The sequence below is a fragment of the Amblyraja radiata genome, chromosome 11 (genome assembly GCF_010909765.2).
Source record: "Amblyraja radiata isolate CabotCenter1 chromosome 11, sAmbRad1.1.pri, whole genome shotgun sequence".
Lineage (NCBI taxonomy): Eukaryota > Metazoa > Chordata > Chondrichthyes > Rajiformes > Rajidae > Amblyraja > Amblyraja radiata.
The window spans coordinates 16,169,509-16,195,543 of record NC_045966.1 but is presented as its reverse complement, the minus strand read 5'-3'; the positions used below and the strand labels follow the sequence as shown (position 1 = coordinate 16,195,543).

General features: G+C 38.4%; 1 protein-coding gene across 4 annotated transcripts in view; it reads left to right on the top strand.

Moving 5' to 3' along the window:
- The window catches only part of mapk9 (mitogen-activated protein kinase 9), a 68,445-nt gene that overhangs the window by 17,620 nt on the left and 24,790 nt on the right, over window positions 1-26,035 (top strand). For 2 of the 4 annotated variants that reach the window (XM_033029408.1, XM_033029410.1), the window contains exons 4-13: window positions 1,166-1,295; window positions 4,096-4,154; window positions 4,266-4,404; window positions 4,705-4,870; window positions 7,298-7,369; window positions 11,393-11,575; window positions 12,090-12,214; window positions 16,071-16,134; window positions 18,470-18,547; window positions 20,702-22,695. In XM_033029408.1, the coding sequence (XP_032885299.1) occupies window positions 1,166-1,295; window positions 4,096-4,154; window positions 4,266-4,404; window positions 4,705-4,870; window positions 7,298-7,369; window positions 11,393-11,575; window positions 12,090-12,214; window positions 16,071-16,134; window positions 18,470-18,547; window positions 20,702-20,844 (1,159 nt within the window). In that variant the 3' untranslated portion in view covers window positions 20,845-22,695. Of the gene's footprint in view, window positions 1-1,165; window positions 1,296-4,095; window positions 4,155-4,265; window positions 4,405-4,704; window positions 4,871-7,297; window positions 7,370-11,392; window positions 11,576-12,089; window positions 12,215-16,070; window positions 16,135-18,469; window positions 18,548-20,696; window positions 22,696-26,035 lie in introns of those variants that run through there. The other 2 variants (XR_004413435.1, XM_033029411.1) reach the window with 2 other exon arrangements.

The window sequence follows — 26,035 nt, the reverse complement described above, 5'->3', positions numbered from 1 at the left end:
ATGAACTTTATTTCTGACTAGACAAGGGACATTAAATAAGAAACATTGTAAATAAGAAACATTGTAAACCTCGACGCAACTTCACACACACTAGGCCTTATCCCCCCCCCCGGCACTCCCTCGCCTGCCCCCTCATTACAATGTCTCCCCCCCCTCCTATCCCCCTCTCCCCGCTGCCCTGCACTTCCTCTCCCGCTGCCCCGGGCCCCGCACTCCCTCTCCCGCTGCCCCGGCCCCCACACTCCCTCTCCCCGGGCCCCACACTCCCTCTCCTCGCTGCCCCGGGCCACGCACTCCCTCTCCTCGCTGCCCCGGACCCCACACTCCCTCTCCCCGGACCCCACACTCCCTCTCTCCTGGCCCCGCTCTCCCGCTGCCCCGGGCCCCGCATTCCCTCTCCCGTTGCCCCGGGCCGCGCACTCCCTCTCCCGCTGCCCCGGGCCGCGCACTCTCTCTCCTCGCTGCCCCGGACCCCACACTCCCTCTCCCGCTGCCCCGGACCCCGCACTCCCTCTCCCGCTGCCCCTGGCCCCGCACTCCCTCTCCCGCTGCCCCTGGCCCCGCACTCCCTCTCCCCGCTGAGGATCCAATCTTTGGCCGGCATGATGGCGGAACAAGATGGCGGGGGCAGGTTGCTATTATGAGTCATATAATCACCCATGAATCCGCCCATGAGCGTACTACACGTTTGCGTGAGAGTAACCCATCTTGCTCTGCTATAAGATCTTTGCTATCGGGGAATGGGCAGGGAAGCTGCTAACTGTTTCCTCTATCTATGCCTCTCATAAATGTATATACTTCTCTCAGTTCCCTTCAACCTCTGCTGTTCCAGAGAAAACAATCATGTTTATCCCACCTCTCTAAAACCCTCTAATCTAATTTAGATGTTGCAATTTTTTTTCCTCTCAGCTTCTCTATATAATTATTTTATGTCTAGATTTTCAGTAATTGGTTTGTTTTGACATTTGCACCGCATATCATCAAAACAATCTTGAAAATGATGGATCCACTGGAAAGAACATGCACCTTATTCCGGGGGTTTTCAGAACATATTGCTGATATTATAATTTAAAAAAATTATATTGTTAATTCAGTAAGCTATTCAGGAAAGGTTCTGATTTTTTTGACAGATAGAAGATTTATTTCATTTTTTTTTAAATTACAGTGCTGCATTTGATTGTATACTTGATGGAAGTGTTGCTGTTAAGAAACTCAGCAGACCTTTTCAGAACCAAACTCATGCCAAGAGAGCTTACAGGGAACTTGTTCTTCTAAAATGTGTAAATCATAAAAATGTGAGTAACTTTTTTGTGTTCCAGTGTCTTGAGAAGATTAAACATGTTGAACATTTAAACTGGATTAAAGCAGTATTGAATGTTAGGCATTTTGTCCCACTGTTTTGAAATGTATCACTTTTAAATACTAGCATTGTGTTTTATATGGTTCAATTGTCACTGATGCAAAGATAATCTGGTTAAATGAAATAGAGTAAATTCACTTTATATGGATATAAATAGGTGCAGGAGTAGGCCATACAGCCCTTCGAGCCAGCTCTGCCATTCAATATGATCATGGTTGATCATCCACAATCAGTACCACGTTCCTGCCTTCTCCCCATACCCCTTGATTCCGCTGGCCCTAAAAGTTCTATCTAACTCTCTTGATTGCATCCAGTGAATCGGCCTCCACTGCCTTCTGAGGCGGAGAATTCCACAATTTCACAACTCTCTGCGTGATAAAGTTTTTCCTAATCTCTGTTCTAAATGGCCTACCCCTTATTCTTAAACTGTGGCCCCTGATTCTGGGCTCCACCAACATCGGGAACATGTTTCTTACATCTAGTGTGTCCAATAATTTTATATAATTTTATAAAATATACTCTCATCCTTCTAAATTCCAGTGAATACAAGCCCAGTCGCTCCATTCTTTAATTATATGACAGTCCCGCCATCCCGGGAATTAACCTCGTGAATATATGCATATATGAAAATTTAGCACAGAGCATCAAGGACAATTGCCATTTCTGTTTGATACTTTTTTACTTAAACTGGGTGCAAGTGAAATAATGCTTTTAGTATTATAGTTTTGTGGTGATACATATACACACACACACACATATATATATATATATATACACACACACACACACACACACACACACACACACATATACTAGACCAAGTGCAGACCGTTGGGTCTGTTCCCCCAACGTGCGGTTGTGGGGGGGGGGGGGGAGGAGGCATGCAGCGTCACACACACTAACTATCCCCCCGCACTCACGCTAATTACCCCCCTTGATATTATATTAATATTATTAATTTGCTCCTTTTACCCCATAACCGCACTATCTACTGACGCATAGCCCCCAACTTGCAGTCACATCTAGAGGGGGCGGGGCGGGGGGGGGGCGGGGGTAGAGAGAGAAGGGGCAGAGACAGAGAGAGAGAGAGAGAGAGACAGAAACACAGAGAGAGGGGCAAGAGGGAGAGGAGGAGAAGAGGAAGGGTGGGTGACAGGGGAAAGGTGGGGAAGGAGGGGAGGAGAGAGAGAGGGTGAGAGTGAGGGGGAGAGAGAGGGGGTGCTGAGAGGGGGGTGAGGGAGAGGTGGGGGGGTGGAGGGAAGAGGGTGGGGGTGTGGAGGGGAGGGAGGGAGGATGGGAGGGGATGGAGGAGAGAGAGAGAGGGGGAGGGGGAGAGAGGGTGTGCTGAGAGGGGGGGTGAGGTGAGGGGACGGAGAGAGGTGGGGAGTAGGGAGGGTGGAGGGAAGGGGGTAGGGGTGTGTGGAGGGGAGGAGGGTTTAGGGGAGGGACGGTGGGGGAGGGGATGGAGGGGAGGAGGGGGAGAAAAGAGGGGAGAGAGAGGGGGGAGGGGAGAGGCGGGGGGAGAGGAGAAGCGGGGGGAGGGGGGAGGAGAGAGGAGGGGGGAGAGGAGAGGCTGGGGGGGAGGAGAGACGAGGGGGGGAGAGGAGAGACGAGGGGGGGAGAGAGAGAGAGAGAGAAAGGGAGAGAGACAGGGGGGGGGCAGAGAGAGAAAGAGAGAGGGATAGGGAGAGAGAGAGGTGGGGAGAGAGAAAGAGAGTGCCTTTTTACTTCAACCCAAACCCCCCAAACAACCATTTGCAGGCAGTGCTTTTTTATTTCAAACTAACCTTATTTTCATTTTCAAACCACATTAAGGGTACTTACTCACAGATGTGAAGAAATTTGTTCAGTGTCATTCAGAGCTCAGAGTGACAGAGACTAATTGACAGAGCTCCATCTTGATGAGAGACTGATTGAGGCACACCACTTCCTGGTTTTATAGTCCCTCCCCCTCCCTCCAGCAGGGGCAGCAGAGAGAATGGTGAATTTTGTAAAAACATTAATATCTCCGTCATTTTACATCAACGGGAAAAATCCTCGGCACACATGCGGCGGAGGGGGGCTCTGAGCAAGGTGGCCAAAAATGACTGCCGTAGGTGGTGGCGTTCTCTCGGAAATCGCAGCACAGAAGGCCAAAACCGGTCAAGAACAGAGATTTAGTAATATAGATACATACACACATATATATATATGTGTGTGTGTATGTGTGTGTATGTATATGTATCACCACAAAACTATAATACTAAAAGCATAATTTCACTTGCACCCAGTTTAAGTAAAAAAGTATCAAACAGAAATGGCAATTGTCCTTGATGCTCTGTGCTAAATTTTCACAGGTAGTACTTGTGCACGATACTCCACCTTGAATATTGAAGTCCATTGATTTCAATGTAATTAAATTTTAAATTTGTAAAGAAGTTATATTGTGCCGCTGCTCTCCAATGGTCCATTCTAAAATTATGATGTGCCATGTATTTTGCGGTATAAAATTTCTGCAAAAATGTAATTCAATAAGCTTTAAAAAATAGTGCATAAAAACTTTCAATTTGGACTAAACACAGTTTTGCATCTCAAACAGTGGAATACTTTGAGAGACAAAGTTGTGCTGTAATGTTTACTTAATGCAGCAGCGAGAAACTATCTGTTAATGCTTGGTTTAACAACAAATTAAAATAATGTATAGATTTAAAAAAAATCCCATATCTACAAAATTGATAACTTAATTTTTCTTGCAGATTATTAGTTTGTTGAATGTATTTACACCGCAGAAGTCTTTAGAAGAATTCCAAGATGTGTAAGTATTTGAGTAAAGTTTAACAAAAGTAATAGATTGTAAATATTGGTTGTGGAGAAACAGTTTCTCGTGAAGTTCGTAAAGGTGTATTTTTAATTCTGTGTCCTGTAGTTACTTGGTTATGGAGTTGATGGATGCCAACTTATGCCAGGTTATCCATATGGAGCTAGACCATGAGAGAATGTCCTACCTTCTTTACCAGATGTTATGCGGTATTAAGCACCTTCACTCAGCTGGCATTATCCACAGAGTAGGTACTCGGGGTTTTAATTTATTCCACTTCTGAATTGTGTTTTAGAAGAAGTATTGTTTTGAAAACAAAGAAAATCATAATTCTATTTTCTAAATTGTAATTTGGGTTTTGTGCATCTTTTGTAAACACCTTATAATCTATTAATGATGCAGGAAGCCAGTTTGTAGTATGACACAATGTTCTTAAACATACTATTAAAGGTTTGAATTGGTTACATTTTATATGCCATTTGAAGTTGGTGAATTCCTGTATATTATCTTTTTAAATGTTTTAGGTGTTTTCTCTTGTTTACAATAGGATTTGAAACCCAGCAACATAGTAGTAAAATCAGACTGCACTCTGAAAATTCTAGATTTTGGGCTGGCAAGGACAGCCTGTACTAATTTTATGATGACGCCATATGTCGTGACGCGATATTATAGAGCACCAGAAGTTATCCTAGGAATGGGATACAAAGAAAATGGTAAGGTATTCCTGCAAGATGTGTTACTTAGAGGACACAAAATGTAGTTGGCATGAATTCCTGAGGTGTTCTTTTGTCAGTTTCTTCCCCCTTTTAGTTCTTTTTGAATTATTGGGCACCCAATTGCCAAGAGTGTTACAAAAAAATCACCCCAGTTTCCATTCTCAATGTGTTGACAATTGGATCTGTGATTTCTAGTAGAAATCACAGCAAAGCCTGATCTATTCACTTAACAAACTCCCACATATTTTTTAACAAGGACGTTCACTAACGATCATTCCAGCCATAGCTTTCCTGTATACCAAATTTGCATGTAGCATTTAAGTTCTGGTCTGTTTATGGCGGGCTTATTCATCTGAAACCGACAATAAATTTTATCATCTGTATGGCTTGTTTTTGTTTAATTCCACATGAAGATAAGGATGTAGGAATAAACATAATTGGCATTGGAAAAAATGAAAATCAAGCCCAATAATCTTATGCCCAGGCAACAGTTTGAGGTTCTGTTCCATGGTCGCTTGGATTGGCAGGGATTTCTCTTGGATTTTCGTCTAGAATTTGCGTTACATAAAGTTTTATTCTCCTCCGTATTTGTTCATATTGGACATTTCCAACATACTCAATTGAAATGACATGTTAACAATTACTAATTAGTCAAAATTAAATAGCATTACAGAACAAAAATGAATGCAAAAATCATAGGTGATAGTTACACCAATTCTGCTGTACTCTGAATTGGGACAGTGGCGTTTCAAAGTTAGGAGTGCTTGTTAGGATGTGCACTTTCTCTTAAGTCCAAAAAAATGGATTGTGTACATTTGATTCAGCTGAATTGCTATTTTACTATCAGTTTGACTCTATGATGTATATTGGTGCTTGATTATCTACTATAATTATATGGAGTGATAGCATAATTTAAGATTGCTGAAAATGTCAATCTTTGTAGGGCCAAAAAGTCACAGGAATAATGCAGACTCGAGTGTCCCATATTTCCCCACCACAATAAGCCCAATCTCCCTTGATTCTGGGCAGGTCAGAACCAGTATGCCTGAAATTGCAGAGGCCTTAAACTTGACATGCTGATGCAAGTCTTAACATTTAATGCCCACGAAAGTGACAGCAAATGAGTTCCAGCCCTGAGTGGGATATTCAGCAGTGCTATTGAGTAGTTGGCTAGTAGGATTGCTTAAATAGTTCAGACCCACACTTTCTCAGGCTGTTTTTTATTTAAACAGTGGGGTGCAGATGATGTGCCTACAACTCTTAATTTAACGAAGCAAAGACAATATGGATGTTGTAGCATTTCTTTAGGAAGCCATATAAGCGATTTCTTCAAGCAGTGGGAAGGGAAGTAGGGTTGATGTGTATTGCACCAAGAGATCTACAGTGTTTGGTATCTGATTCATCTGTGTAAATACAGAAATTGACCGTAATGGTATATTTTCAAAAAGGATTAGCCGTTATAGAATAGTCATTCAAAAAATAATGGTTTTAATGATTGTCAAAATGGCTATGGACTTGAATAAACGTTTCCACACAAGTGATTTAGCATGATGCATTTTTAATATGCCTGATCCTGGTAAAATGTCTTGCCTATATTATTCAGTTCCTTGCAGCTGCATTAGTTTTTAAATTGCAGCTGAATAGGAATTACACTTTTTTATTTTCTTCAAAAACGTAACTTGCAAGATAAGTAGACACGATGTAAATAGCATAGCATCTGGTTCAAAATATCCAGGTAGATACAAGTAAATCAGGAAATTCTTAACTTATTTCTGAAATTAAAATCACAACCTTTGCTATAAAATTCTACCCAATGATCAATTTATTTTAAAAATATTTGATTTTTACTTTAAGATTTGTAAATGCATGAAGCTTATTGCTCAAATAACAAAAACGAGGATAAAGAACATAATTGAGGTTCTCTGGGCTTTTCAGGACCGATGAATTGTGCCATTGTTGCACTTTTAATTGCATTTTGTGCAGTTGCTCAGTGACGTGTTAAATAGAATTTTATTTTCCTTTTTCTGGGTAAACTCCCCCTACGTATACCATACAGTGGATTTATGGTCTGTCGGTTGCATTATGGCAGAAATGGTGATTCACAAAATCCTGTTCCCTGGAAGGGATTGTATCCTTACACATGCAAAAATACATTTGTCCATCCACATTAATGGAAGTGTGTTTATATATATATATATATATATGTGTGTGTGTGTGTGTGTATAAAGATATAAAGATAATAATAAATACATATTGAAACAGCGAGCTTGCTGTCATGCATTTCCCAGGCCCCGCAAGTTGTTAATTGTTCCAATTAATATTCTTTGTCATTGTCACATTATGTAAATTTCAATACATTTTTTATTGTTGCATTTTATTTTCTGAAAGGCATGTTAATTATCCATCATTTCATTTTATTTTCAGTTGATATCTGGTCAGTGGGGTGCATCATGGGAGAAATGCTGAAAGGTTCTGTGCTATTCCAAGGCACTGATCGTATCCTTCCCCAGCCATTTCCGAATCCAGAGTCATAAATGTTGAGGCAAAAAGATCATTACTTTCCCCTCAATTTGAGGACCACAAATATGTTTTAAGGTGAAATAGAGGTTATTTTAGTTTTTATTATTTTCAATGCTTGCCATTCTTGAATGTTTTCTTGTGACGCTCTGTGTACATATTTTTCTTTAAACTGTTCACATACTTGACATTGATACTTTCTCATATACCATATAACCATATAACCATATAACAATTACAGCACGGAAACAGGCCATCTCGACCCTTCTAGTCCGTGCCGAACACGTATTCTCCCCTAGTCCCATATACCTGTTTCAGACCATAACCCTCCATTCCTTTCCCGTCCATATAACTATCCAATTTATTTTTAAATGATAAAAACGAACCTGCCTCCACCACCTTCACTGGAAGCTCATTCCACACAGCCACCACTCTCTGAGTAAAGAAGTTCCCCCTCATGTTACCCCTAAACTTCAGTCCCTTAATTCTCAAGTCATGTCCCCTTGTTTGAATCTTCCCTACTTCCATATACATGAGACATTCTCCTTCCCCACATGGTGTAACTCATAACTTTTGCTGTTTCAACATGTTTTTGCCCAACAAGAGAGCAAGCAATAATTTCTGTATCTAATTGAACCCCACAAAAAAAACTTGATTTAGAAAAATGTTATATTAGCTTAACTCATTAAAGAAAATTAGTTTCTAGGAATTGTTTATAATGTATAAATTATTACATTTAAGATTGTAAAAGGTTTGTGATGCTATTATTTTGCTATTTGAAGGCTTTGCATGCTAATTTAATTTTGTAAGGATGTAAACTAAGTTTCCTGGTTGAGTTCAATAAGATTTTGCAATTTACCCTTAGAGGTGACAAGTGACAGCAATAAAAAAAAGTGATACCTTAAGATTTTAACTAAAAATATAAGTATGTGAAGACCTTTTCTAAATCTTGGATTTGGTGTGCTTTTATTCATCTGGCTTTACTGCTTGTATGCACCTTTTCATATAAAATTATCCACAATCATTTCTAATAGAAATGCTGAGATCTGTTTCATTTTCAATTTTTATTTTAGCATGCATGCATGTCACTGATTGTGCAGAGCTTAGAATATTGATTCCATACCACTTCTAAAATGCAGATGTATCTTAATTAAGCTTTATACTGTTGTTTGACATCAATATTGTTAAGGGCCTGTCCCACTTGCATGCGATTGCATGCGTTTGGCGCGACCAAACGGAAGCAAAGTTCGCGCTAAGTACGCGCGTGACATCATCTGCGTCATACTTACCAATCAGCTGGGCAGGAGGCGGGCCGACTGAATTTGGGCGACGGGCGGTGACGTCATCACGCAACGCCATGCCGGGCGGTGACGTCCTCGCGCTAGGCGTACGCCATCAAGATGCTGCGTACGACCGCAATGCGCCTGCATGCCGACAGCGCGCACAACTCGGCTCTTCTAAGTGGGACCGCATGCAAGTGGGACAGGCCCTTAACTCTATATCATTGGCAATTGCCTGACATGTGATTTGTTGGAAGAAATCACAAGTATTTAGGAACTGCAAGAAAAAAGTCAATCTGGATTGCAACTGATAACATGATGGCATTATATAATGGCAATGGCAGTAAATTTCCAACGTTTACAGTTTTGAGTTTTGTGATCTGTTTAGATTACTGGTGGCTACTAAATGAGTTGTGCAGTACTTATGCAGTATTTTCTCTGTCACTGAAATATTCTCACTTGCTGATGCATATTATTTTATTTGCCCTACCTCAAACATTGGCTTAAATAAGTAATGCAGATAGAATATTTAGACACTATCTTTATTGTCTCGAACTATTTGACCTTTGTTTTATGTGATGCCATGATGTAATAATCCACTAATTAGAGAATTTGAAAGATCAAAACTGATTTATTTATACTGTCATCAGGGAAGAGATGAGAGAAAGATGATCTGTGTAGTGTCTCTGATGCTCTGAAATGTAATAATTAGTTTTTACTGCACTCCTTGAGGGCTTAAAATGATTGTGTAATGCAATCACTGTGGCCTCCTCCCACGAGCAATTAAAACAAGATTACTCAGTTTTTGGGAGAGTTTTAATTGCAAAATTTCCAACTCGGCTGTTAAAGGAAGCAGACAAATCCATCCTTTGACCCCTCCATCTCAAATCAATTTTTTTTTAACCAGAAAATATTTTCCATATCATAAAGTGAAAAAATAATTGTAATTGAACATTTTCCTTAGTGAAGGTACAATACATATCTATCATGCCATAGTAATATATAGTCGTAGAGCGTGAAAACAGGTCCTTTGTGCCAACTTGCCCATGCTGACCAACATGCCCCATCTACATCTGACTACAATTGGCTCATATCCCTCGAAACCTATCCCATCCATGTACCTGCCTAAATGTTTCTTATTGCACAAATCTTACTCGTGTGTAAAATAAAAAATCTCTTCCATCCTATTTTCTTGCTCAGAATAGCCCTATCTATGATCTTGATTCAAAGAGGTACAGAACTGATCATATCCACTTTTTTTTATAGCAGATGTGCTATCTGGGATAAGATTGCAAGAGGCTCTTATTTATCTCTTAAGCATCTCCTGTAGAAAAGCAAATGCTGAAAATCTGAAATAATGCCGTAAAACACTGCAGACAGCAAGTCAGGCCAAATCTGTCGGAAGCTCATTTCATAGTCATAGAGTGATACAGTGTGGAAACAGGCTCTTTGGCCCAGCTTGCCCACACTGGCCAACATGTCCCAACTACACTAGTCCCACCTGCCCGCATTTGGTCCTTATCCCTCCAAACCTAACCTATCCATGTAGTCCATAAATGGTGCCTGGAACTGAACACAATACTCAAAATTCATGATTTTTATTAAAAGAAAAAAGAGTGGAGGACAATGGGAATGCCTGTGATGAGCTGGAGTGCGCCTTAAAACATGCTTGCTATCCAACTTTTCCTCATCCAAATGAATCATCATCAACCAGAAACAAAAATGATGTTTCTTTCTCCTGCTTAACATAAGTATTTCAAGCATTTCCTGTTTTTGCATCCTTAACTTTAACCTGCTTGAACATGTCTGGCTTGATAGTTCCTTTGGGGCAGCTTCCACTTTGGCTCAAATATTGCTATGAATTACTTTGGAATGTCTGATGTATTAAAGACACTTTAAACAGTTGAACTGTTGCAGAAAGTAGTCAGTGTGAGTAGTAGACCTGTGAACCATGGTCGTTTAACTTATTTTTAAATGAGCATGAATCACAGGCACTGTCTTATTTCCAGTGTTTCATTGCATTGAAATCAAAGCTAATCTCATAGAAGCAGTCTATAAAATCTTTCTCCTTCAAAGCTAAAATATAGAAACTAAATATTTTCACTTCTTTTGCAATTTTAAGGTTAATTTTTACTTAAACAGTGTTGACATTTAAAGTAGATTTCTGTTGTGTAGATTAAAATCTAATAAAGAGACATGGTTGAAGTAAAAGGAATATTTTAAACTTTTCAAATATTAGGTAAACTAATAGATCATGAATTGAAATTAAAAGTTACACTGAAAGTTAACATTGATTTATTAATTGCTTTATCCATTTGCCATTTTCTGTAACTTACATTCAGTCCTGCCTTTTCTATATAAAATAAAATGTATTTTGTCCATGTCTCAATATCGGCAAGATCTATTGCTTTTCGAAGCTTTAAATGTTTGCTGAAGGAAATGTTGCTACTTATCTCTCAAATGTTTTATCCCACTTAAGTGATTGGGCTGTGAAATATATTCATCTCCCTGCCAAAAGAATACAAACAAATAATACATATAGGTAGACTATATCATTCAAAAATATTTTCTGTAAATATTTTGTTTGAAAGTTGAAATTCCAAACAGAAAGCAAGATAAGTTTGAGGTAATTTTAAAGTGATTACATTACAAATAATTTTTTTTTAAATCCTTGTGGGCATGAAATCCTGTTAAGCTGTTTTCCTGAGCCAGTTGGCCACAGATATTGATCAATGGAATAAAGTCATTGAACAGCTAGGAACGCCATCGGCGGAATTCATGAAGAAATTGCAGCCAACTGTACGGAATTATGTAGAAAATAGGCCAAAATATCCAGGGCTTGGTTTTGAAACATTATTTCCAGATTGGGTTTTTCCAGCAGATTCTGAACGTGACAAGTTAAAAGGTATGGTTTGCTTTATAAAATAGTATTTGAATCAATTTCAACAATGCTTGTGTTTTAAGACTTCACAAAAGCATCTGTAATAAAATAATTTGTAAACCAGTTGGTGAATATACAGTGTAGCATTATCTGCAATATACCAGTAAAACAAGAAAACATTGTGTTGAAAATCTTGGTTATATCAAATTGATGACATTGACACTATTAACATAGCTCAATTAACTTCGTTATTTCTTGTTTCTTCTGGAATTTTGTAACCAAAATATAATGTAAAAATGAGGCATTGTATTTTGCACACTTTTGTATATGAATAAATTAGTTTCTTTAGGAAACTTTCAGCTCTGGTCACTGTGTTAACATTGTGTAGATTTATTGAAGATTTGGTATGAAATAATCCTTCCTGCAGTATTTAATTGAAGCACATAAAAAAGTAATGCTTTCTAAAATGATGGAATTCTTTTTTTTAAATGCCCGTTTAAAAAATGTTTTTACATTTTTTTTTTTTTTTAAATGCCAGTAAGTCAGGCCAGAGATCTTCTCTCGAAGATGCTAGTGATTGATCCTGACAAGAGAATTTCTGTGGATGATGCCTTACAGCATCCATATATTTCCGTCTGGTATGATCCTTCTGAAGTAGAAGCAGTAAGTAAACTATTTTCAACCATAACTTTTTAAATGAATGATGTCTTCTGATTTATGTTACTTCTTTACTCAAGTACAGTGAAATGAAATTTGAAGTGTTCTTTTCCGGATGACAAAATGTTGTACCCATTCAACAAGACAGGCTTTTCACCACAAGCAACAATGCTAATTAGCATGCTAGCATCCACATGTAACTGATCAGAACGAATCTGTAAACTACTTATTGGGACTATCTTGTTACATTATAAATATGAATTTATATTGGCAATTTTTACCAGTACTTTTTTCATACAACAGTAAAGCTTACTGTAAAATAACATAAATGCTGTAAAATAACATAAAAGTGTAGTATGTGAAGATAGATGACTTCCAAGACATAATAAGTAATCCTGCCTGTTTGGAGGTTAGAGGTGTCAAATTTATTCTTTCCACCAATTTGCCGGTTAATCAGTTTAATTAATTAGCCAATATAACGGAGGTTAACTAAATTCGTGTAATGTTTGTGGTAAATTTAAAAACCACAAAGTCTGAACATGAAGCAAAAGCTCTAGAATTGAAAACTTAAAAAATCATGAAGGTTGCTTCATTTCAACTGCTTGTAATGGTTGTCTGTGACCCCGCCAATGGTCATAACATTTCTAATAAATTTCAACTGTACTTTTCAAACAATGATAAATTTGGAAAGTTATGGAATGCACCAATCCTTATCAAACATTATGTTTGAGAAACACTACAAAAAGTACACATTGACAAAAACTATAATAACTGCTGATAAAACTAAATACATATTTAATCCTATGGTAAAGTCTTTAAAATAAAAATGTTTCTCAATCCACCATTGGCAACTCTTCCTTGTGTCTTTGTAGTTTCTAGTTTCCAACTAAATTGTGTAATTTTCTCTACAAATCTATGTAGAATCTATGATCACTATTCCCTTAAGGCCCCTTAACTAACTGATCGTTTGGCTCCGTTACACATTACCAGACCTAAAATAGTGTGTTCCCTTGTTGATTTCTAACAAATGATCACTTACACAATTCATCTTCCATAGTATTATTGATTTTGTTTTGTTCAGTCTGCATACAAATTAAAGTCACTCATGATTATTCCATTATCCTTACTATAAGCACCTCAAATTGTCTGATTTATGCTGTGCTTTGCTTTACCGCTGTTTTGAGGCTATAATACAATTCCAACCATTATTTTCTGCACTTGCTATTTCTGGGCTCCAAAACCGACACGTCCCTACCATTCCTTGACCTCACCATCTCCATCGCAGGGGACAGACTCCTGAACGACATACATTACAAACCCACTGACTCACATGGCTATCTGGACTACACGTCTTCCCACCCTGCCCCCTGTAAAGACTCCATCCCCTACTCCCAATTCCTCCGCCTACGCCGCATCTGTTCCCAGGATGAGACATTTCATACCAAGGCATCGGAAATGTCCTCGTTCTTCAGGGAACGGGGATTCCCCTCCGCCACCATAGATGAGACTCACACCAGGGTCTCATCCATACCCCGTAACACTGCTCTCTCTCCCCATCCCCGCACATGCAACAAGGGCAGAGTCCCTCTGGTCCTCACCTTTCACCCAACCAGCCGGCAAATACAACACATAATCTTCCGCCATTTCCGCCACCTCCAACGTGACCCCACCACTCGCCACATCTTCCCATCTCCCCCCATGTCTGCCTTCCGCAAAGACCGCTCCCTCCGCAACTCCCTCGTCAATTCTTCCCTTCCCTCCCGCACCACCCCCTCCCCGGGCACTTTCCGTTGCAACCGCAAGAAATGCAACACCTGTCCCTTCACCTCCCCCCTCGACTCCATCCAAGGTCCCAAGCAGTCATTCCAGGTGCGACAAAGGTTCACCTGTATCTCCTCCAACCTCATCTACTGCATCCGCTGCTCTAGATGTCAGCTGATTTACATCGGTGAGACCAAGCGTAGGTTGGGCGATCGTTTCGCCGAACACCTCCGCTCAGTCCGCAATAACCTACCTGACCTCCCGGTGGCTCAGCACTTCAACTCCCCCTCCCATTCCCAATCCGACCTCTCTGTCCTGGGTCTCCTCCATTGCCAGAGTGAGCAACAGCGGAAATTGGAGGAACAGCACCTCATATTCCGTCTGGGGACCTTGCGTCCTTATGGCATTAACATAGAATTCTCCCAATTTGGCTAGCCCTTGCTGTCTCCTCCCCTTCCTTAACCCTCTAGCTGTCTCCTCCCACCGTCCCATCCGCCCGCCCTCGGGCTCCTCCTCCTCCTCCCCTTTTCCTTCTTTCTTTCCCCCACCCCCCATCAGTCTGAAGAAGGGTTTCGGCCCGAAACGTCGCCTATTTCCTTCGCTCCATAGATGCTGCTGCACCCGCTGAGTTTCCCCAGCAATTTTGTGTACCTTCCAAGTGCAGACCTGTTGGGTCTGCTCCCCCAACGCACCCGTTCCCTACCCGTAGCCCCCTCGGGAGTCGTGGTCCTCCAACTAAAGCCGTTCCCGAACATAAGATTCCAGCACTCCCCTTGCCTTCCTCAGCAGTGATCATTTAAAAAAAATCCAGTTGTACTTGCCCTGCGTGTTGCAATAACAATAGCCCTCCCCCTGCTAGTCAAGCCATTGTGACATAAAAAAATTCCAATTGCACTTGCTCTGTGGGTTGCAATAGCAATTCGCCCTCCCCCTTCTACTCGAGCCATTGTGACGTCATCAGTTGAAGCTGGTCGGTTTAAAATTCAAAGTATTTTAATTTTTTTAAACTTTAATCAGTAATAAGTCGAGAAATAAAGCATAAAATGTTTAGTGAAAGTGATCTCTGCCTAGAGGGGAAAAATGTGAATCAGAATATGTAAAAATCTTGTGAAAGTTGGCATTATTAAAGCTTTAATCGCAAATAACGTGTCAAATATAGGATGAAATCTTCATTGAGGCTGGTCTCTGCTAGCTGAGCCATTGTGACGTCATCAGTTGAAGCTGGTGGTTTTAATTTCAAAGTCTTTTCACTGTTTTAGACTTTTAATCAGTAATGATCGCGAATAAGTCGAGAAATAAAGCATAAAATGTTCAGATAAGGTGTGTTCCGGCCCTGACGGGAAAAATGTCAATCGGAATATGTAACAATGTAATCGTTACCGCATAGTGTTTTTGCGAAGATGTAAAGACAACCATATATACACGTAAAAGATCAGACTTTTAATAAGTATATGATAAGACTTGGCCTCTCCATTTTAATCGCATTCTTTGATGTCAGGTTTACCCATTCTATTTTGCCTTCTTCAAAAGTGAATGAAATCTTGGTCAAATTGTAACCCTGTCGCTGTAATGACAATTAGATGATTCTCATTTATTTTCTTGTGCCAATAATCCATGATCTTGTTATTGGTGCAGCACAAGTTGATAGTTGTGTCTGCTATTGTAAAGCAATAAGGCCTTGAGTAGATTGCATCAGGCTGCTCAGTTCGGGATGTTTGTGCTCCGATTGTGGTGTTAATTCCAGTAGCAGAGCACGAGATTAATTGTGCTGGCAAGTTCACTATGGAACTTCAACAAGATTTGGCTCGGTGCGTAAGATAGTTAATATTTTTCATTAATAAAACACATCACATTCAGCATATCTCAACCTAACTAGACCAGTTACAAGCAATAATCTCTTGTAATCTGTGAACATCCTTCTGTAGTTTTGGAGTAGTTACATAACTAATAATATCAGAAGTCCAGTATTGTTTTAAACAGTTAAGCTATAATTCCAATCGAGTGATACACATGTGTACAATTTGTTTTAGTACATAGTATTATAGTTGTTATAAACCTGTGTATCTCAATTATTCTAATAAAGTTTTGTTTTGTGAATTAGCCCCCTCCACAGATCTATGATAAACAATTGGAGGAAAGGGAGCACACTATAGATGAATGGAAAGGTAAGTATTCAGTGGTGTACTTCAGCATTGCAATAAAAATGTCATTTGTTTTATTAAAAGACTGTTTGAAAATGTATTTAAACCAAGCTGGGTCGGCATCGTTAACAATAAAATTCTAGCATGAAGTAGCTGAAGAATTACAATGTATAATTTTCAATTTGTGGGTAATGACTAATTATTTGTTTAAAAGTAGTTGCTGCCACTGTTGCAATGATACAGTTAAAAAAATAGCTGAAGTGCTGGTAGTTCCCTCAAGAGCGCTTAATTGTGATTTTGTCCACAATCATCCAGTTATCCATTGACATTTTTTCCGTGCCTTTCTACCCCAGCACTTAGCATCTATTGCCCTAAAACCAGCATTTGGAACTTATTTCTCTTTCTGTTCTTGCTTCATCTTGTGTTATTTTTTATCTTATTGCTCTTAATACAGATTTTCAGACTGTTGATCCACACCACTCTGCCAACATTGTGACATTTACTCTAGAACGTGTTAGGGTTTTTTTCCCCACATTGTTATTTAGTAGTAGGAAGGGTAGCATAATTTGGACAAAATAAATTCTCAGTTATGGCATACAATTGAGTACTTCTGACAGAATTCATAGGTGGTACATGCTAATTTTTTATTTGACAATATTCTGATAATTAGCAAAGCTGTGCCTAATGGGCCTGTCCCACTTAGGCGACTGCTGGGGACTAATTTTAATGGAATTCACTTACAACGCCTGGCGAGAAACTTGACAGCACCTACGACAGCAAAAATTGTCGCCGAAAATTTTTCAACATGTTGAAAATTTTGTGTCAGTCGCCTGTAGTCGCCCAAAAAATCGCCTAAGTGGGACAGGCCCATTAAATTACTTACTACCATTTTGGAACAGCGCAGCAACAGGCTCTTCAGCCCACAATGCCCATGCCAAACATGATTTCAAGTTAAAACTAATCTTCTCTGCTGTCACGTGATCCAAAGGTTGTTCCCTAAAAGCCTTTTCCCTTCTGTGCAAACTTATTCTCCAGTTAAATGTACCATCGTGATCCATGTTAATGTAGACTCCTCTGCTTGGTTAACAGATATCATGCTTTGTTAGCACTGGTTTTGACTCTCTTAGAGGAAAAGACTGTTGCCCTTATATTTCAATAACTTAATATGCCTGATAGGTGAACTTTGCCTTCGAGTGGCACATCTTCTAGTTTGCTACATTTTTTGCACTACTTTCTTGTTAACTTGATGTGACCAAAATCATATCTATTAGAATCTTGTTTCTGCATTGGATGCCTTGTCCTGGCCTTTCAATTTGAATATTTAAGCCTTCTGGGCTGCTCCAGCAAATGACACATCCCTTCCTCAGATAATTATGATTTTATTCAAAAGTCAGGATTTGATGCTCACAGGATTTGATGCACACTATTCCCCTACCTTAAAATAAATATAATTCTATCCAGATATTCTCTTGGAAGCAAAGGAAACATCTTAAACCCTTTATTAAACTGTAATTATAAGATAACCTTTGACAAAATGCAGGTGGATATCCAGGGAATGGAGGGATGTGGATCACATGCAGGCAGAGATGATTTGTTTAACTTGGCATCATGGTCAGTGTGGACATTGTGGGCCAAAGGCCCTGTTCCTGCACTGGACTACTCTACATTCTAAAATGGAAGCAAGTAATTTAAGGCACAGCTTTAACACCCATTCAAGTAAAACAAGGCAACTGAACTTGGGTTTCGGCCCGAAACGTTTTCTATTTCCTTCGCTCCATAGATGCTGCCGCACCCGCTGAGTTTCTCCAGCACTTTTGTCTACCTTCGATTTTCCAACATCTGCATCCTTCTTAAACAACTGAACTTAACTGTTTTGTCAGTCTATACATTTGTTTCATTTCCAGTGTTCCACTTCTGCTTAACATATAAGATTTGTTTCAGAATTAAAAGAAATAAGCATAGTTTGGGGCTGGAGTGGGGTGGTACTGTATTTAATTTGACGTTTCTTTAATTTCTATTGTTTGAGACACATTTGGAGATTTAACCCGAAATCATGTCTTTAAATGTTTTATTAACAATGGTACAGGAAAAACATGAAATTTATCTGTTGTAGAGATTCAACTTTCCATTTTTCTTCTGAATTTGTAAATAATACAATCTTCAAATTACAATGTTTTGGCAAAATATTGGCTCCAACTTCAATTAACACGTGAACTACGATTTGACTCGCAGGAAATAATTTTAAGTTAATTTATGTGCCATCTGTTGCATCAGTTAACATTTCAATGAACATTAAAGTTTCCACCGTCATAATCACTTGGCATTTAAGGATTATCATTGTTAACTATTATTGTTTCAGAATTGATCTATAAAGAAGTTGTGGACTGGGAGGAAAGGAATAAAAATGGTGTTATTAAGGAACAGCCCTTACCTTCAGGTTGGTGGTTACTTTTGGTTTTTAGTTTTATTTAATCTCTTTGGTGAAGATGTTGGCAAGACCATATTTATTAGCCCTTATTGATTTGAGAAGGAGTTGCAAGTCACTTAGCAATGTTACAAAATTTTGAGATTTTAAAAATCAAGTCTGCAATTTATCCCATCAGATAAAGCATGAAAAGAAGTTTAATTTGACACCCAATTCACTTTCATATCTTCAGTATTAAAAAAGTTATGGCCATTTTCATACTCGGAAATTAGTATCTTGTTCCCTATTGCTTTTCTATTGACTTAACACAAAAGCTGTGATCAAGGACAGTCAAATGGCCATAACTTTATTAAAAATTAAGAGAACCAAAAGAAATTTTCAGTTATTATAGATTGAAGCATCCTGAAACAAATATTAAACAATCTTACTTGGATGACCTGAAATTAAAGCATATAATTAGTTAGTTACCCAATTGTAGCTAATTTCAAAATTCAATTACTAGATCTAAACATCTATCCATTTGTTAAGAAAAGATTTACATTTTTAAATAGCCTAAATGTCCAAATAACATTCACACAAGAATTCACAATATAACATGATTTTAAAATCTCATTGTCATAAATTTATAGGCCAAATGGAAGGAATTTAGTGTTTAATTGCTGTAAATTAATGGCCATTTTAATCATCTTGCGAGTGGGATTTTGTGGAATGCGCTGGTTTGGAACGTTGCGGTTGCAGTGAATTTGAGCCCCATGTCGGCATGAAAAATACTGCCGGTTCGGATGGGCTCCGTCACCTTCTCGCTATTTAAAATTTTGATTAAAGGCATCTTAAGAAGTACTTTTTTAATGTAAAAATAAACAGCCTACCTTGACTTGTCCCCTACGTGAGATCCATCCCGTTGTCGGCGTTCATGGCTTTAGAAGTTAACAATTAAATTATCCAGCGCTAATTTTAATAAACTTAATAAAACGGCAGTCGAAGCGATTTTTCTTTAGCAACTAAGCAGCCTAACAGTGATCGATTTGAATAGGCTGCAGAAAAATCGCATTTTAAACCCGCTCCCCCCTCAAAGGCGCCAAAGTCGCGCACACGGGCAGCGGCAGAACTGCAGCGCCACTGAAGGTAAATTTTGCAACATACCTAAGTCACTGACATCCAAGACTAAACTGGATAGGTACAGAAATGAGATTTATGGGATTCATATGTGCAAAGCCAATGTTGGCAAAATCCAGTTAACTGCAAGGCTTTGTTCTATTTCACAATTTGTAGAGAAGAATCAGCAATTTTGTGTGATGTTGAACTCGTTTACGTTTAGAAATAAGGAACAAAAAAAGTACACAAAGTGCTAGAGTAACTCAGCGGGTCAGGCAGCACCCCTCGAGAACATGGATAGGTGTTGTTTTGGGTTGGGTCCCCTTCTTCAGACAGAAGGGTCCTGACCCAAAGGGTTACCTGTTCGTGTTCTCCAGGAATGCTGCCTGACCTGCTGAGTTACTCCAGCACTTCCTATCCATTTTCAAAATACGTGGAATGGGTACATTACTGGCTATTTTTGCAGAGGACGATGTGTTCTGTAAAAAGAAAAAAAAAGAAGAGACATTTATTCTTACTTCAACTTAGATCTTGTTGTAGTTCCTACTTTGTGGGGTTATGATAATGTTCTTTCTCTCTGCAAATAAAATAATTTTGCTTTGTCAAATTTGGAACCTCCTGACAACATGTCCCAATCTGTGGGACATGAGTGGTTTCAGTAAAGGAGTCATTTAGAATTGTCTTTTTATAGTATTTTCTCTTTTATAGTATTTTATTGGCTGCAACGCTCATTCTACTGTATATACTCATTTTTCATTTAGTGTTATGTCATCCATCTTTGATTTTTATAAGGAAATATGAAATCCCTATAGATGTAGACTACTCGGCTCCTCAAACCAGCATGCTAGATCAAAACTAACCTGATCTTGGGCTCAACTCCAATTTCCTGGCAAGTTTTCATAATTCCTGACTCTTACAGAATCCAAAAATCTATCTGCCTTGGCCATGACTGCCTCCATAGTATTCTGGGATAGAGAATTCCAAAATGCCTCAATACTGTGATTTGAATTACACAATTAACAGTCTGCTATCTTCTCAGGTTTTATTACTTCCTTTGTTTACTTAGAACAGATGCAGCAGTGAATAACAACAACAGTCCCTCTCAGTCTTCCTCCATCAATGACATATCATCCATGTCAACAGAGCAGACTTTGGCTTCCGATACCGACAGCAGCCTCGATGCTTCAACAGGACCACTTGATGGTTGCAGGTGATCAGCCTCCTGACTTCAAACATGAGCATTATCAGAAAGCAACTACTTGGTTTGAGTTGCTTTTAAATTAATGAAACCACATTATGATATATATATATATGTGTTGCATGTACCACAAACACAATGCCTATGGTTTACTGTATGATTGCCTGGCTTTGACACTCATAAAATTTGAAAAGGAAATTTATAATGGAATATGTATTTGTGCAAACTGCTCCCCCCAGCCCCTGATTCAGGTGAGCAGGATGTGGAAAATCTGAAGAATGTGTCCATGAAATGCACCAAACATTTTGTTCTCAGTACTCACCTATTTTTCTTCATTGAAGATTTTAACTACATTCCAAAAATTCTTAACATAATCGTCTGACAGCACTTTTAAAATTTCTAGTAATTATTTTCTTAGCATTTTCAGTATGCTATTGGTAAATGAATGAGATCTAAAGATGCAGTATTGTGGATTTTAGATTGTCTCTACACACATTATTAAAAGTCAATTATTTCTGAAATAATAATTGATAATATCAAGCAAGATAAACTTTTTTATTTGTATGTAGTTGGCGTGAGTTTTTAAATTTTAATGATCTGGATTAGCATGACGATCTAGTTTGAGACCTTGTGAAATGGATTTTCTGATTCGTAGAATGATCTACCTGTAATTTGTTATGCAAAACTGATTTTTGCTCAGCTGACCAAAAAGGACGGAACCCAGCTTAATCTGCATTTTAAAGAAGGGAACAAAGACAAATGGGTTTTAAAGTTACTTGATTGTTAGAGTTTGCATGGAGTTGGGATAAGGATGTCAGTGTTGTTGAGGAACAGTGCTAAAACGTTTTGAGGATGTTGAAACAAAGGATTTTAATGCAAGTTATTTTGGGCCAGCATTTTGGCATTTTTCAAACTTTGTTGCATTTGAACTAAGAAGCCAATATTAACACTTCATGTGCCTTGTAAAGATTTAAATACTTGCAGAATAAGCCAAAGGTTATCCCCAAAAAAACGTTTGTTTAGAAAACTGTCACAGTGTGTATCCCACTAGAGTAAACCCATTAAATCCAGTGTAAATTGCAGTAAAATCCATTGCCTTAAGCTTGTGTGACAATGACAAGCCCGTATGCCTCATGAAAAATACACTGGAGGCAGGAATTTCATCTTGCTGTAAAACTGGATTCTTCAAACCAAAAATGAATTATTTATTATGGAATGTACAGGCAAAATTTCCTCTGATCTGCAGTAAAATTATACACTAAACGTAATGAATTTATTGTAACATTGTACATATAATAGACAGAGGAAATCGTCCCTGACTCTTGTTGGGTTTTCTTTTGAATCAGAAACGTCTGCTTACAGCATTCTGTTATTTAAGGTGAGGTCTGCCTTTATAAGTTACTTGAACAAAATTGTGATTTACGAGACTAACTGCAATCTGTGGAAAGGTGAAATCGTTTTTTTTTATTCGAGAGTTTGTCATGAAGACATTTTTGATTTTCAGCTATTATTACAAAGCCGCTTTTGTCAGTTGGAAGATAAAGGTTTTTAAACAAAAACTACAAGAATTTCAATGCACACATCAAATAGAATTAATCATAATTCAAAGAATATCTGACTCTTTGTACTAGGAGGTGGAGACAGTATTTGAATTATTTAATGTATTCTGCTTTGCTCAGAAATGACTAGTTAAGCATTTGGGAAGCGGAGAATGAAAACTTGCAAATGCACCCTTTAGAACTGTGCTTTGTCGTTTGAATAGCCTGTTTAGGATATTTTGGGTTGAAGGGATGATGCTGTAATGAGTTTCCTGCTTAATTAAAGGAGTTGGAGTATAGATCAATAAACTAATCTGGTGCTGACCTTAGTCACCTGGCTTTTAATAAATAGTGCTATCATTGAATTAAGTGAACAAGTCACCCTTTGAATGGTGAAAATCCATTTCATCTGCCACCCTGCTAAATTCTACTGTGGCAGGATGTCTGAAACGTAGGTAGATAACATTTGATAGAATAAATGAGGTTAATGTATTTTCTTGATGGACATCAGGATAACAGAATACGGGTGGCCTGTACATTTGTGGGCATTATTCTATCCCATAAATTGTTATGGAATTCACAAACGGTTTTAACTTTTCCAGATTCAGGGGCAGCACGGTGGCGCAGCAGTAGAGTTGCTGCCTTACAACGCCAGAGACCCGGGTTCGATCCTGACTACGGGTGCTATCTGTATGGAGTTTGTTCTCCCCGTGACCTGCATGGGTTTTTCCTAGGTGCTCCAGTTTCCTCCTACACTCCAAGGATGTACAAGTTTGTAGGTTAATTGGTTTGGTATAAATATAAATTGTCCCCAGTGTGTAGGATAGTGCTAGTATACTGAGATTGCTGGTTGGTGCACACTCATTGGGCCGCAGGGTCTGTTTCCGCGCTGTATCTCGAAACTAAACTATAAAACAGATCCAGATTCCCCCCCCCCCCTCTTTTGCTGTGTCACTAAGGTATCAAAATCAAGTGTTTAAAATTCAGTTTGCTATATTTTGCAATTAAAGCCTAGATTTGTAAAGTAATCCCCACAATACTATATGCTCATTTGAGATCTTTATCTTGGATAATTTTCTATTAGCTATCAAAAATAGAATTCTAGAAGTTAAAGAAGATTAAGGAGCTTGTTTTGCTTCTTTCAGATTTCATCATGATATACAATTTTAGCACTTTTCCATAATATTAGTTGAGAGTTGGGAAATTTAGATTTTATTGTGTATTCTCAAGACAAAAAATGATGGGAAATATTATGTAACTGTTGGGTACATAAGGGAGAGTTAAAAGATGCAAGTGCAACATTGAAGAAGCGATTAGACAGGTACATGGACACAAAATACTGGAGTAACTCAGTAGGTCAGGCAGCATCTCTGAAGAAAAGGAATGTGACATTTTGGGTCGAGACCCTTTATCAGACCTGAAATGTCACCTATTCCTTTTCTCCAGAGATGCTGCCTGACCCACTTAGTTACTCCAGCATTTTGTGTCTATCTTCAGTGTAAACCGGCATCTGCAGTTCCTTCTTACACACGGGTACATGGATTGAACAGGTTTAGAGGGAAATGGGCCAATATCAGGCAAGTGGGCCTAGTGTAGATGGGACATGTTGGTCAGTGTGGACAAATTGGGCTGAAGGGCCTGTTTCCACACTGTATGACTGCAAAAGCTTGGATTGAATTAAAGATCTAAATTAGTTGCAAGACATTAAGGTCTGAGCAAAATGTAGCTCATAAATTGTAAAATAAAGTAAATTGTTTGAATTAAAGGTGGAGCAGTAAATTAATGTGATCTGTAACTCCAAACCATAGTAGTTTTCAGTTATCTCACAAATCAACTTGCAAATGAATTTCACAATGATTACAATCAATGTTTAAGACTTTGCTTCCTTGCAAAACAGAATGAACTTGAACTGCGGCTTATTTAATATTTAATTTACTAAAATTTATATAATCTATTCCTGTAAAAATATTTTAATTTTAAATCTTAATCTGTGCATAACTAATATTTCTCAGTATTACCAATAGCAACAAAATCATATCCAGAAATGTTTGCTGTGATAAAGTCTCATTCCTACTATGCATATATGTCTGCAAATTTGCTGACATTAATTTAAGCCAGGTTCACTTTTTGATCACTTTAGGAAAAAGTTTACCCTCCCTTTGATAAATTTCTTGTTTCATGGAGAGAATTTAATTTTTCCATGATGCACAAATACCTTTGAAGGGGAGAGATTTAAGAAGGACATTGGGCAACTTTTTCATTCGGAAAGTAATCGGTATCTGGTACGAGCTGCCAGTGGAAGCTACAGAAGTGAACACAATTATGAATTTGAAAACATTTGGACAGATCTATGGATAGGAAGGGTGTAGGGGCCTCTGGGCCAAGTGTGGGCAAATGGGACTAGCCATTATGCCAACTAGGTCAGCACGATCAAGCTTGGCTGAAGGACTTATTTCCATGTTGTATAGCTCCATGACCACTCGTGTTTTGTGATCTAGTTTTAGTTCCAAGGTGATATTGAAACAAGAAAATGAGAACAAAGTCTCAGTAAGTTGTATTGAAATAGTGCCTTGTTTTATCAAAAAGGTTAAAATTGTTTCATTAATTTATTTTTTGAGTAGAGATATTTAGACAAATGATTATTTTGCCATAATTTTAGGTGATCTTTGTTTACCTCTGTTCAGTTGACAGCAGATTAAATCTGGCATAAGTGATCTATCAACTGAAATTTACCACAACGTGCAGAATGAAATGACAAATTTAAAGATGGTGTGGGAAATGTAACATTTTTGCTGTAAAGTATCGATGTTGATTTGTCACAAGGTCTGACTTGTGATGCATGTTCATTTGTTAATTTGCTAGTCTTCTGTAGAAGCTTGCTGTAAAATGCTGAATTCTTCTTTTGCAAATTTCAATTTCTAGCTTTTGCTGCAAAACCATGTGTCATATTTTTCTCTTGTTTCCATTTGAAATATATTTAATTTAGTGAAACTCAACTGCTCACCTGGAATAATTATGGGGCTTTACAATTTGGTGTCATTTTTAAAACATTCGATCTTTGAGAAGTAATGTGGCTTTGAGGCAATGCTATGATAAATTCAAGTGATTGCATCTTTCAGCATGTTTAATATATTCGTTGTGTGCCTAAGCCTCACGCTAGATTGCACAAACTGCACATTAAGGTGGTTTGCACAGAAACTTGATTTGAAAATGTCCTTAAATTGTTTAGAATGATTGTATTAAGAGTGGAAAAAAGATAGGTGTAAAGCTTTTAACTGTTTGTAGCCACTGTAGGTGAATATGTATATGTTTGGTCTCTGTGTGCATCAGGGCTTGACACTAAATCAGAGCTAAATTACATAAGTATCAATGTTTTGTCAATTTCAGGCCCAGTGCTACATAATACTGTGTACCAATTGAATTGTGAATTCTGTGGTACTACCATGCTTATTTTGTGTCACGGTTGTCAAATAATAGCAGCGTCAAGGCCTGATATTTGCAAAGTGTTTTTCTGTTAATGCTCTGAGTCATTTCCATTGAGTAAGCATAATGTTGATAGAAAGGGCTGCTGTTAAGTACTGGTATCCTGAAGCTGTTAATGTTACAAGTGCTTTTAAAGTACTTACTTGAAAATGTACTTGCAACCTAACCAGCTATGTTCCATCATCT